Below are 11,243 nucleotides of genomic sequence, written 5' to 3'. Positions count from 1 at the left end.
GACAGTTAATTGCCAAAGGCCCTTGAAAGTCTTCTACTCTCCACAAAAAGGACTCTGGCCACAGAGTCTTTAGAGGAGGAAGGAAAAGCTGACAGGATTATTGCAGCTGGACAGTGCCTTACTTGTTCTTCTTCCCATAGTCAGCAAGGATGAGATCTTTCAGCTGCACCTCCACCTTGATCCACTCCTCATCTGTCAGGGTTGGCCAGATGTGGTGAGGCTCCGTTATGGTTGTCTTGTCTGGTTTCAGAATAACTTTGGCTCTATCGTTATTCACATGTAGTGCCCGGAGAATCAGAATCAGGCGAGAGAATGCCTTGGAGAAGAAAAAAAAAGATGCAGTTAGTCAGCAAGAAGGAAACAAAATAGACAAGGCACTAGTACAGCACTCCTCTGTTTGAGCACAACAACACTGCACAGGGAATGCCAGTGGAAGGAAAATCCAGCCAGACCCAGAGCCAAGTGCTCCTGAGCAACAAACTGGGAGGGATTTCTGAAGCTTGGGCTCCTGCTTTATTTATCAATAGCAAAGTAAAATGCAGACTAGGCATGCTGTGCTTACCGTGTAGGAAGAGATGGTTTTCAGCCAGTCATCATAGAGATTGAAGAGAACCATCTGGGGTTCAGTAGCCTTCAGGATGAGATCACCAAACTTCTCCACTTTCAGACAGGCCTGGAAGGGCAGCTGCAACTCTGAGCCTTTGATCACAATATTGGGGAAATCCAGCAAGTGCACCTGGAGTTTAGAGAGGAGGAATTAGCTCACAACTACTGCAGAACACAGGTCCAGATAAAGTCCTTCACAGGAACACAGGACTGTTCTGCAATGTCTCAAAGATTTTACAATGTCCCCACAGAGCAGCATCTGCATCGTTACCTCAAGTGGGTCCAACATGCCCTTCCGAGTCACTATGATCTGCTTAGGCTGCTCCTCCACAGGAAGTGACCGAATCAAGGCAGCTACTTCTTCAGCAGTCTTCCACTTGGCCAGCTACAGAAAGACAACAGGGTTAGAGAAATACCTCCCTGGTAACAGCAGAGTCTCCACGTCTTTGGGAATTACAGAGACTCAAATCAATTTCTAAAAATACAGCTGGAATTTATGGTTTGTTCCAGATCAGTGACAAGGCTCATCATGTCCTTCTTACTGATCACAGAAGGCAGTTCCCATTCCTGGAGTTCAGTTACCACAGACTGGCCCAGAAAAAATAGCTGCCTACTCCACCTCCCTGGCTTTGCCACCTGAAAGTCTTCTCACTGCACTGGATGTACAGCCAAGTGCAAGGTGATTTGGTGTTAACACTGAGCACAGCACTGTTTCTCAAGCCCTGCCTGAAAATGTATGTTCTCTACACCTCAGAGCCTCAAAAACCTTGCAACATCAACTCCTGCCTAATGTTTGCCTGAGCACAGGTTACACACTGGAACCTGGAGCTCTAAACTTGTTAAGAGGCAGGAAGATGAAGACCCTCATGATGTTTTCTGCTCAACTGAGTGTCCCAATCAGTCAGAGCCCATCCCCAGCTCACAGCCCAAAGCACAGCAGGTAGCCAGGCCCTACCTGTCCTAGACGCTTCTGTCCTGCCCACACAGATGTATGGATGATCTTCAGGAAGAGCTGTCCAGTTCTGGGATTGAAGATGAAAATGGCTCCATTGATGGGTTTTGTGGTCAAATTCCCTTCAAAAGTCTGAGGGAAAAAAGTGATAAAGTGAAAAGAACAGTAAGATGAATGCAGCCTGTCCACACACTCACACAACAGCCGATTCGCCGCGTGCTTTGAGCAGGAACCATACAGGAAATTTAAGAGCTGCTCTGTGCACACTGCAAAAATGCAGGTCCATGTTGATTCCTAGTTTTCCATCATGCATGTCTCCACAACCACCCACAGGACATTTACAATCCCTGTCCTTCCCCCCTGTAGATACACCTCTGGCCTCACCTTGTGAATGGTCACTCGGTACACATTGGTGTCATCCACAAACCAGATGATCTGGTTGGAGAAGAGCTCTCCATAGTTCTGGGAGGAAAGGTACGGTTCTGTGGGCTCTGACGAGTACAGCTGCAAGCCCTTGCGGATTCGTTCTCTCAACACATACAGTGCAGGGTTTGCTTTCATTATTTTGGCCATAGCCTGCTGGATCAGAGGTTTGCTCCCAGGGAACCAGTTCCCATAAGCACTGAAGGAAACAAATGCAAGACCTAGTTGTTACCATCAGCTCTGAGATGAAGAGACAACAGCCGTGCACAAGTCTTTCCACGCAGCAGCCAGGCACCCTTCTGCCTGCTGAATACTACTGAGTGATTTCTCTCCTGATGTCCTTGGGAGCTGATCCCCCGCAGCTTTCCCCTCCCAGCAGGAAGCCACAGCACACACATGCTGCACTCCCAGAAAAGCTGCATCTCCCAGAAAAACTGCATCTTCTCTAATAAGCACACCAGAGCAGAGGTCTGCTTGCTGGGATTTTCCCCCTAGTTCTCCAGTGAAGAACAGTTGTCTCCACTTGTAAGGGGCCTTTAAACAAAGCCTGTCCTTTAGCTCCAAGGAAAGTCTGACAGAAATCTCCTAAGAAAATAAATTATTAGTGAGCTGGGAGAACTGAATCATTATTATTGAATGAGCACACATTGTGCAACTTGGAAGGACTGCCTAGATGTCTTATCCCATCCACTGCATACCCCCAGCTTCTGCCTTCTCCCCTCATCCTTCTGCCCACAACACAACGCAGGTCAGAGATGGACTAGGACACAGCCACAAACTACCAATAATGGTTAAAATAGAGAAGATGCAGCTCTCACCTGTGCAAATTATAGGCCAGATCAATAGCAATGAGCACACCAGTGGGAGATGGATAGATACTCATGTTGTCTGTAGTGTAGTCCAGGAACTTGGCTCTCGCATAGCGCTCGATATCATGGGAATCATAATCTCCCCAGCGCAGCTGGATATCTATCCAGTACTTCTGAGTGGTGGTGCTGTCCATCACATCTCTGAGGAGAAACCAAGCCAGAACAATTTAATCTTGCACAAAACTCTCCTGCAGCTGCTGCATGTCTTTGACAGAGAGTAACTGCCACCAAGCATGAACACTGAAGCCAGCTACCATCTGCACACCATCCTGAAACGGGACCCTACTGCTCTCTTCATACAGCAGCTGAATGCAGGAGCTGTTGACAAAAACCCTCAGCCTACAGGGTTCAGTTGCAGGTTCAAATAAAGCAGCACAGTGACTCCTCTACTGTACAGTCATGAGGGTCATTTCCCCCAGAGACTGTCTGGTGAGGATTCAGGTGAACTGATAAGTGTCCAATTCACTCCAGATTCTGGCCCTAGGACAACATAACTTTGTGGGGTTTCCTAAAGAACCCTTCTGAGATCCTGAGCTCTGGCTGAGGGGAAAGGTCAACTGGAGAAGAGAACAGGAGCAAAGACACTCATGTTTTGCAGAAGGCAGTGCTAGGAGGTGCAGCAACCATCTACCCAAACCAGCTCTGCACTTTGCTAGGGATGATTATGTCTGCCCGTGTCCCCAGAGAAAACCAGCCCTAGCTGCCCAAGAGATAAGGGCTTTGGCTCAGGGTGAGAGGCTCAGCAGATCTGCTCTGCCACAAGATCAAGGAGAGGGAAAAGGGAAACACTCACTTAGAATCTGCAAGCAATGATGGACGTGACACATTCCACTTATAGGAAGCAAAGAGAAGGATATCTGCACATGAAGAATTCATCTTGTATGACTTCCTGGGATGGATTGTCTCTTTCTGCACTGTTTCAATCTCCAGAGCATCCAGTTCTTGATCAAACACCTGGAGAAAAGGCAGTCAAAGGTGAGTTGTGTTCAAACAACCTGGCTAAAGAATCTATCCTCAACACAGAGCTAAAACAGGCACCCAGGAAAATCCTGTTTCCTTCCCTTCCCTGTCAAACTGCTGAAGAAGGGGCAGTCCTGCTACAATCCCTGGGACAATCTCTGTTGCTAGCAGTCGGCCTTTGGTACACAAGGAACATGCAAGTATTGCACAGAAACAAACCCCAGTTAACATACTGCTCACCTGACACAAATCCATTACGATGCTCTCATGGATCTTTTGCCACAAGTGAGCTCGGAAAATCTGAATGAGAGAAATCTTCAGCGTGGGGATCTTGCCGTGCATAAAGATACCTGTCAAATCCAGCTGCACCTGAAACCCAACGTACACCTGCAAAGGAAAAGCAGCTGTGAGAACATGCAACAGCACAATTGATAAGGTTGAGAGAACAGAATAGATGCTCTTAAGGGGGTTAAGTTCATCCATGAGAGATGTTTTCAAAGAATTAGTATCAATTAACTGCTCTCAATTAGTGGAAGTTTCTGCAGGTACAAACTCCAGACACTTACGTTGGCTCTATTAATGGTAGGAGACCACCACAAGGTGAATCTTCTGTTTGGAATTTGGTTCAAACCCGATCTCTGGGCATTTGTCAGCTTCTTCCACTTCATGGACTCCTCAAAGCCACTGGCCTTCTCCCTAGAAAGAGCAGACAACCAATTGTATAAGATGTCCCTCATCTCCACCGACTGTCATGTGCCACACGTAATAGATGCAGGGAACACCCACACCGAGAGCGGGGAAGATTGTTTCATGCATGAAATTTCCATGGATTTGCAGGCTGATATTCAGCTACAGCTCAGTCCCAGGTGCCCTCACAACTAAACTACACAGTGTGCTCGAGTGACGGCTGAAAAATGGAAAAACCTCAACAGAATCAGTACAGCTTGACCAAGGACTCCTCCTGGTGCACCACTAAGCTCCAGCTTGCAAGACCAAGTCACATTAAGGTTTCTCTTACCAGAAGAGACCCTCCCATGTGGGGAAGTAAGTGCCCTTGAAGAGAGTGTGCTCCAGGATTCCTTCCACTCCACCAAGTGCCTGGATCATATCCGTGCGGTAGTTGTTCAGGTTCCAGAGTTTTCCATCGTGGCGCTGATGCGTCCACCAGAACGGGTTCTGTTTCAGGACCTGGAGACAACAGTGCTCCAGTGAGCAGCTTGATATTCAGATCATTTAACCTGGCTGCACTAACTGTAGGAACCAAGATGATGATGATGTCAGTGAACAAGTAAAAAGCCTCATGCCCTCAGTCCTGGAGGACAGAGCTCATCTACAGCATGAGTTCAGTCAGTACTACTATGAAATTCAGACTGGGTTGAATCCAAGATGATGGTTTTATCTTTCAGGGACTGGCCTTCTACAGAGCAACCATTAGAGTCTTTAAATAATAAATTTTTCCACTGTTATTAAAACTTATGATTTTGAAATGTTTGTTTTGGGACCTTTTTTCCTCCTCTCCAGAAGTGATTTCTTAATACTCAGTGTGGTGTTCCCCAAGACACTGCAATCTACTGAAATGCTTCAAAAGTGAAAGGACATTGTCTGAACCTCACACTGAGCCAGAGAAATTCCCAATCAATACCTGATACTGTTTGAAGTCAGTCCTGACTCTCCATCCTTTATCATAAGCCAGGGTATGCCGGTCCTTCTGGAAAAGGGTGTTAATACGAGGAATTCCCCTGTCCCACGAGTCCTCCAGATCCTCCAGCGTCAGACGCCTGAAGAAAAAAAAAACCCCACACTTTGTTACCTCTCAATTTTATAGGAATGCATTAATGAATATTTCAGGTGATGTGATCACAGAAATAAGAAGACCTCGGGGCTCTGGCAGGAGACATTCTAAAATGCCACACACTCAGAGGCTCAGCAAAGTGTCTACAACCATCACTATGAACATGCTGATGTCAAACAGCCAAAAGGAAAAGCCTGCCCTTTTAAATGGGCACAACCATCTGCAAACAGGTCTGATGTCAGCTCTTCCTGGCACAACCTGGCATACCATTGACCTCAAACCATGCCATGGCTGTACTATCTGCTTACAGAGTCTGTATCTCCTCCAGAGGTAGGACAGCATCTTTGCAGGTGGCCCCACAGCACTTATCACAGGCCCAGCAAGGTCCCTGGAACCCTGAGTGTGATACTTCACCCCACTGCCTGTCCCCACACACAGAGACAGAGAGAGACGTGATTGCACCTGGAAACATACCTGTTCTGGGCTATAGCCTCTTGTCGCTTGAGGGCATACTCTGCCCACACTCTCTGAGAGTCAATGAATTCACTTTCCCATGGCTGGATGTAACGATACAAATTTGGGATGAGCTGGTCCTCCTCATGACTCATTCCTGAGCGGAAATGAGTGATGCCAACATCTGTTTGCTTGGACCACCTGGAGCAAAGAAGTACAAGAGTGAGGTAAGAGCCATAGGAATTCACAGGTCACACTGCCATGACCTACTGTAAAGGCAACATATCTCTGTAGCAAGGCATGGTTTAGCATTCTCATGTATTTTTATGGGAAGAGTATCTAATAAAATACTCAACTCACCTGGGCATTTAGGATAGAGTAGCACAACTCACCTCAGGTCAGACTGTGGGATGAGAACGTGGCCCATGGAGAGCATGCCCAGCCCCCCCAGCTCTTTAGGGGTGTAAAACACCACTGGTGGAAAACGGCTGGGCATTTTGGAATTCAGACCAATTTTGATTCGAGTCTGGATTTTATTCTCACACTTCACCAGCAAATCAAGCAACTCCTGAGTATTTACAACAGCCTCCCGGAAATACGTCATCAAGCCAATCAGAGCTGTGTTCCATTTATTGACAATCTAGAAAGGAAACCAAAGGCTCAGTTCTCAGCTCGTTCTCCAAGCGTCTGCAGAAAGCTCTGTCACACATTGTCCTCCCACCTTACCTTAGTGAAGGTTGTGGAGCCAGATGCCATGAGGATCTGCCTCACTCTGTTGTGAAACCTCTGCATAGACTCATCATCCACACGCAGGAAACACTGAGCTGTGCGCTCCTTGGTGACCTACAAGAACCCAGGAATGTTATTTCCCTCTCCAATACAGACAGTAAGGGGAGCTCTTGCCATTAGGCATTCATGAAACACGTGTAGAGAAGAGTCCCAACAGCACCTCTACAGTTTCAGGTCCCTGTTCATCCCCAGCCAAGGATTTCCCATCCCTCTCAGGAAGGAAGTTCATACCCAGTTCATTTTAGCTCCACCTGCTAGTGGTCCCAGTTACACAGCTGCCAAACTCACACTGTTAGGCAGCCCTCTGCCATCAGGTATAAGTTCTGCTTTGACACAAGGTACAGGTCAAGCAAAGACTGCTCTCAAACCCTCACCCTACCTCATTCTGCAGGTTCCAGACACCATCCTTGTGGGTGAACTCCTCATAGCTGGTGCGGCACTTGGGCAAGATGCGGCACTCAAACCCACACATGTTAAACAGCAAATTGGGGTTGTCCTTGCTGTAAACAGACACGAAGCTGTTCTCCCACTGCACCGTGGTGACGGACCGAGGCAGCCGGTTCTTGATATCCCAGAATACAGCACGACCACTGAGAAACAAGACGTGCACAGTGAGAGGCTGTTATCGAAGCAAAATAGAAACTGGGTGAGTTCTCAATGCTCTCCTAGCACTACAGTCTCTCACACGCATCACTCACTGTCAGAATCACAACACAGACCCCTCACTTCTTCTTACTCACCTTTCTGAGCACCTGCCCATCAGTCTCCAACAATTATTTATTACAACTAATTCTCCCACCCTCCCACCACTTCACAGAATCACAGAATGTTGGGGATTGGAAGGGATCTCAAAAGATCATCCAGTCCAATCCACCTGCCGGAGCAGGAACCTAAATGAGATCACACAGGAAGGCGTCCAGGCGGGTCTTGAATGTCTCCAGAGAAGGAGACTCCACACCCTCCCTGGGCAGCCTGTCCCAGGGCTCTGTCACCCTCACTGTAAAGTAGTTTTTTCTCAAGGTTGTTTTTTTCCAGGTTGCAGAACTTACAGGTTCACATCATGTTTCATGAGGCGCATCCGAGCATCCCGGGGCCAGCACTTCTTGTTGTTGTAGCCTACAATGTTCTCGTTGTTGGGATCTGGATGCTCTGTCAGGTAACGCTGAATCAAGTCTCTCGCCTCATCTGCTGTAAACCTGGAAACGCACAGAAGAAGATCTGGAGTTACATGACCAAGTTCTCAGAACACCAGTCTGCCCAGACAGATAAGGACTTGGCACAGCAAGTCTGAAGGGGGCTGCAGTTTTATTAGCTCAGAGCAACCTATGACTGTTTGGGTTATCTTTCCATGAACAGACATAAAATTTTATGTCCACTTGCTGGGAAGCTGCAAAATGTTTATTTTACCAGTAGAAAAATCTGTAACAATTGAACTTTTGACATTGTTGGTTTTCTGCTAATCCAGTGGAGCTGCAGAAAAGCGAACTGAGAAAGCAAGAGGAGGCATGTGGACACCCAGCTGTTCTTGGAAGTCTGTCAATTCAAATATTGCTGATCTTTCTTAGCAAAGGGAACAAAAGCCTGGAGTGGGAGCAGACTAATTCCTGCTTTCACAGCATCTGCTGCAAGATGCCAGAACAAAAGTTCAGCTGAGGAAAGCAGAGCCCCAGAGCTCTCACCTGAAGAAGATGTGAATACGGTCGATGTATCTGCAGAAGAGGCGGATGGGATGGGCCACCTCAGTGGCAATGTCTTGGAAGCTGAGGAAGTCATTTGGCATCTGGGGAGGCCCAGCCATTTCACTGGCACGGTGCAGACCCAGCACCAGCAGGTCCATCACAAGCCCGTAATACTGGACAATGAAGGAAGCGAACTGCAGCCCACGAATAATCCCGTAGGAGTTTGTGTGATTCATGTCCTGAGGAAATGAAGGGGAATTGTGAGAACCTGACTGTCACAATACACCAGAGGCCTTCTACCTGAGCAGTTGCTTTTCAGTAGGACCTAGAAGGGTTTTCTTACTCCCTCATCACTTCCTTCTCTGGCAAGTCTTGTGTCCCCTCCTCCCACATGGGTCCAAAACCTCTCAATCTCACAGCCCACGCGCTCCCTTTGCTGACAGCAATCATCACCTTGTAGTTGATCACCACGTTGTTCTTGGCTGTCATGTAGTCAGCAATGTTGTGATCAACAATAAGACGCAAGAGCCTGTTGAGCAACGTCAGGTCAATCTTCTCGTACATCTTCTCAAATCGAGATTCCAGCATCACGTTGCATTCACCTTCACTTGTTTCCCAAACATCTTGCAGATTATTAATGCCTGAGGAGAAAAACAAGCTTGTCATGTTATCTGACATATGAGAGTGCAGAAGGACCCTTCTAGGCACAGGAAGTCAACATATTTCCTGTAATGCCTGATTTTTTCAGCCTCTGGTCCTTCCAGTCTATCCAGAAATGGAACAGAAATACGTAATCAATGACAAATGCCATGGGAGTTCTCGTACTCCAGTATATACATACAGATATTAACCTACAAAATAGAGCCTTTGGTTGTAATGACTGCTGACTGCAAGTTGCAAATATGAAAGTTCAGCTCCCAAAGGCACTTGTAGAAAGCAAGCTCCTGATAACAACACTCATTTTTGCAGGGAATACAAGACCCCGCTAACCTTGGCACCACTTGTACACCAACAGCGGAGGAGGTTCAGTGTCAGCCGGTTTGATCCACGGAGGGAAAAGTCGTCGCTTATCGGCCTCGTACCACAAATACTGATCCAGATAAGCATCTGTGATTTTCTCCAAGGGTTCAACATCATAAACAGGAACTAAGTGGCTGTAGAGATCCATGAACTCGATACCCACCTAAAAAAAGAAGAGGCAAAACTGAGGCTTAGAGCTGACAGAGAACACAAAGTCTTAGCACCATTTAGTTCCTGAATGCAGCATAACTTTTAGTATGGTCTGGCTTTCACCAGGATACTTACCTCCTTGAAGGCTCTCTGAGTTAAAAGGTGTCGTTTGATTCTGGACAGAGCTTCATGAGGATTATCATAAGCCTGTTCAATCAAGCCCAACTCCTCTCTCTGTGACTGATTCAGGCGAGATTTCACACTGAAAGTGAGAAAAGAACAGCTCATGCACCCAAACATGAACAAATTAACGGCCACTGCATTAAACTGATGGAAGACACTACTCAACCAAGCAGACCAAGACAAGATCTGGAACTCTTCACAATCCACATCCCCAAGATGACCAATGACCCTTACAAGCATGGCACTGTTTTAACCCCAAGTGGCAGAGTTCGTGAAGAACCCCCAGATGACCTTGGTAGCACCACAACCTACAGCCTTTACCAGTCCATCAGGGTTAAGTTTTACAACATACTCAATTCCAGGAATAATGGATAACAAAGTAGCTTCAGAAGCCTTTCCCAGTGCAGATCATAGAATCATAGAATGGTTTGGATTGGAAGGGACCTTAAAGATCATCCAGTTCCAACCCCCCTGCCAGCAGCAGGGACACCTTCCACTAGACCAGGTTGCTCAAAGCCTCATCCAGCCTGGCCTTGAACACTTCCAGGGAGGAGCAGCCACAGCTTCCTTGGGCAACCTGTTCCAGTGTCCGACCACCCTTACAGTGAAAAACTTCTTCCTAATATCTAATCTAAACCTCCCCTCTTTCAGCTTAAACCCATTTCCCCTTGTTTTGCCATTAGTTGCCCTTATGAAAAGTCCTTCCCCAGGTTTCTTGTAGGCCCCCTTCAGGTATTGGAAGGCTGCTATAAGATCTCCCTGGAGCCTTCTCTTCTCCAGGCTGAACAGCCCCAGCTCTTTCAGCCTGTCCTCATAGGAGAGGTGCTGATTCAGGTGCTGATTCATATGTCTGTCCCTTGGCAGAACAGTCACACCGCTTACCTGTAAGCTTCCTTCAGCCTCTCCAGGGCTAAGATGAGCAATTTGGTGTCATGCTTGTAGGACAGCGGTGGGAAGGGAATGGGTGAGAACCTCCTGCTTTCCAGCCAGTGCACTGTGGTTGTGTACACAGCAACAGCCTCTTCCGCAGTGATGTAAGGCCCATCCTGCAGAATCACACCACCAGCATTAAGTCAGTGAAAGCTTCTCTATGAAAACAGCACCAATTTGGGCAAACTCAGGCAAGACAGAAGTACCTTCAAGTAATTATGCTGCCGTTCCTGCTCAGCTTTTAAGTAGAGTCTGGTCAGCCGGCCCAGATTCTTCTTACAGACAGTTTTGTCCACAGTGGCACCCCGACGGATCCGCTCCCTGTTGTAGTGAGCTGTATTTGTCCACCAGTCAGCTTTTGCCTTCACATACCTCAGGATCATGTTCTCAATAGGAGTCGGGAGCCCTGGCACCTGGGGAGGGACAGTAAAGTGAGG

General features: G+C 47.4%; 1 protein-coding gene across 1 annotated transcript in view; it reads right to left on the bottom strand.

Moving 5' to 3' along the window:
• Window positions 1–11,243, bottom strand: part of PRPF8 (pre-mRNA processing factor 8) — a gene marked incomplete at its 5' end in the record, with an annotated part of 17,368 nt that overhangs the window by 2,876 nt on the left and 3,249 nt on the right. The window contains 22 exons of the mRNA XM_010164178.1: window positions 123–316; window positions 563–736; window positions 878–991; window positions 1,562–1,690; window positions 1,943–2,180; window positions 2,800–2,991; window positions 3,644–3,804; window positions 4,051–4,197; window positions 4,377–4,506; window positions 4,829–4,998; window positions 5,453–5,588; window positions 6,077–6,256; window positions 6,448–6,695; window positions 6,782–6,898; window positions 7,224–7,434; window positions 7,894–8,040; window positions 8,524–8,762; window positions 8,977–9,164; window positions 9,514–9,706; window positions 9,829–9,955; window positions 10,759–10,922; window positions 11,013–11,219. Coding sequence (XP_010162480.1) covers window positions 123–316; window positions 563–736; window positions 878–991; window positions 1,562–1,690; window positions 1,943–2,180; window positions 2,800–2,991; window positions 3,644–3,804; window positions 4,051–4,197; window positions 4,377–4,506; window positions 4,829–4,998; window positions 5,453–5,588; window positions 6,077–6,256; window positions 6,448–6,695; window positions 6,782–6,898; window positions 7,224–7,434; window positions 7,894–8,040; window positions 8,524–8,762; window positions 8,977–9,164; window positions 9,514–9,706; window positions 9,829–9,955; window positions 10,759–10,922; window positions 11,013–11,219 — 3,806 coding nt within the window. The remainder of the gene's footprint in view (window positions 1–122; window positions 317–562; window positions 737–877; window positions 992–1,561; window positions 1,691–1,942; window positions 2,181–2,799; window positions 2,992–3,643; window positions 3,805–4,050; window positions 4,198–4,376; window positions 4,507–4,828; window positions 4,999–5,452; window positions 5,589–6,076; window positions 6,257–6,447; window positions 6,696–6,781; window positions 6,899–7,223; window positions 7,435–7,893; window positions 8,041–8,523; window positions 8,763–8,976; window positions 9,165–9,513; window positions 9,707–9,828; window positions 9,956–10,758; window positions 10,923–11,012; window positions 11,220–11,243) is intronic.

This window comes from Antrostomus carolinensis, unplaced genomic scaffold (genome assembly GCF_000700745.2).
Source record: "Antrostomus carolinensis isolate BGI_N321 unplaced genomic scaffold, ASM70074v2 scaffold28813, whole genome shotgun sequence".
NCBI classification, from domain to species: Eukaryota; Metazoa; Chordata; class Aves; order Caprimulgiformes; family Caprimulgidae; genus Antrostomus; species Antrostomus carolinensis.
The sequence above is the reverse complement of the archived record's forward strand: the minus strand, read 5'-3'. Positions and strand labels throughout refer to the sequence as shown.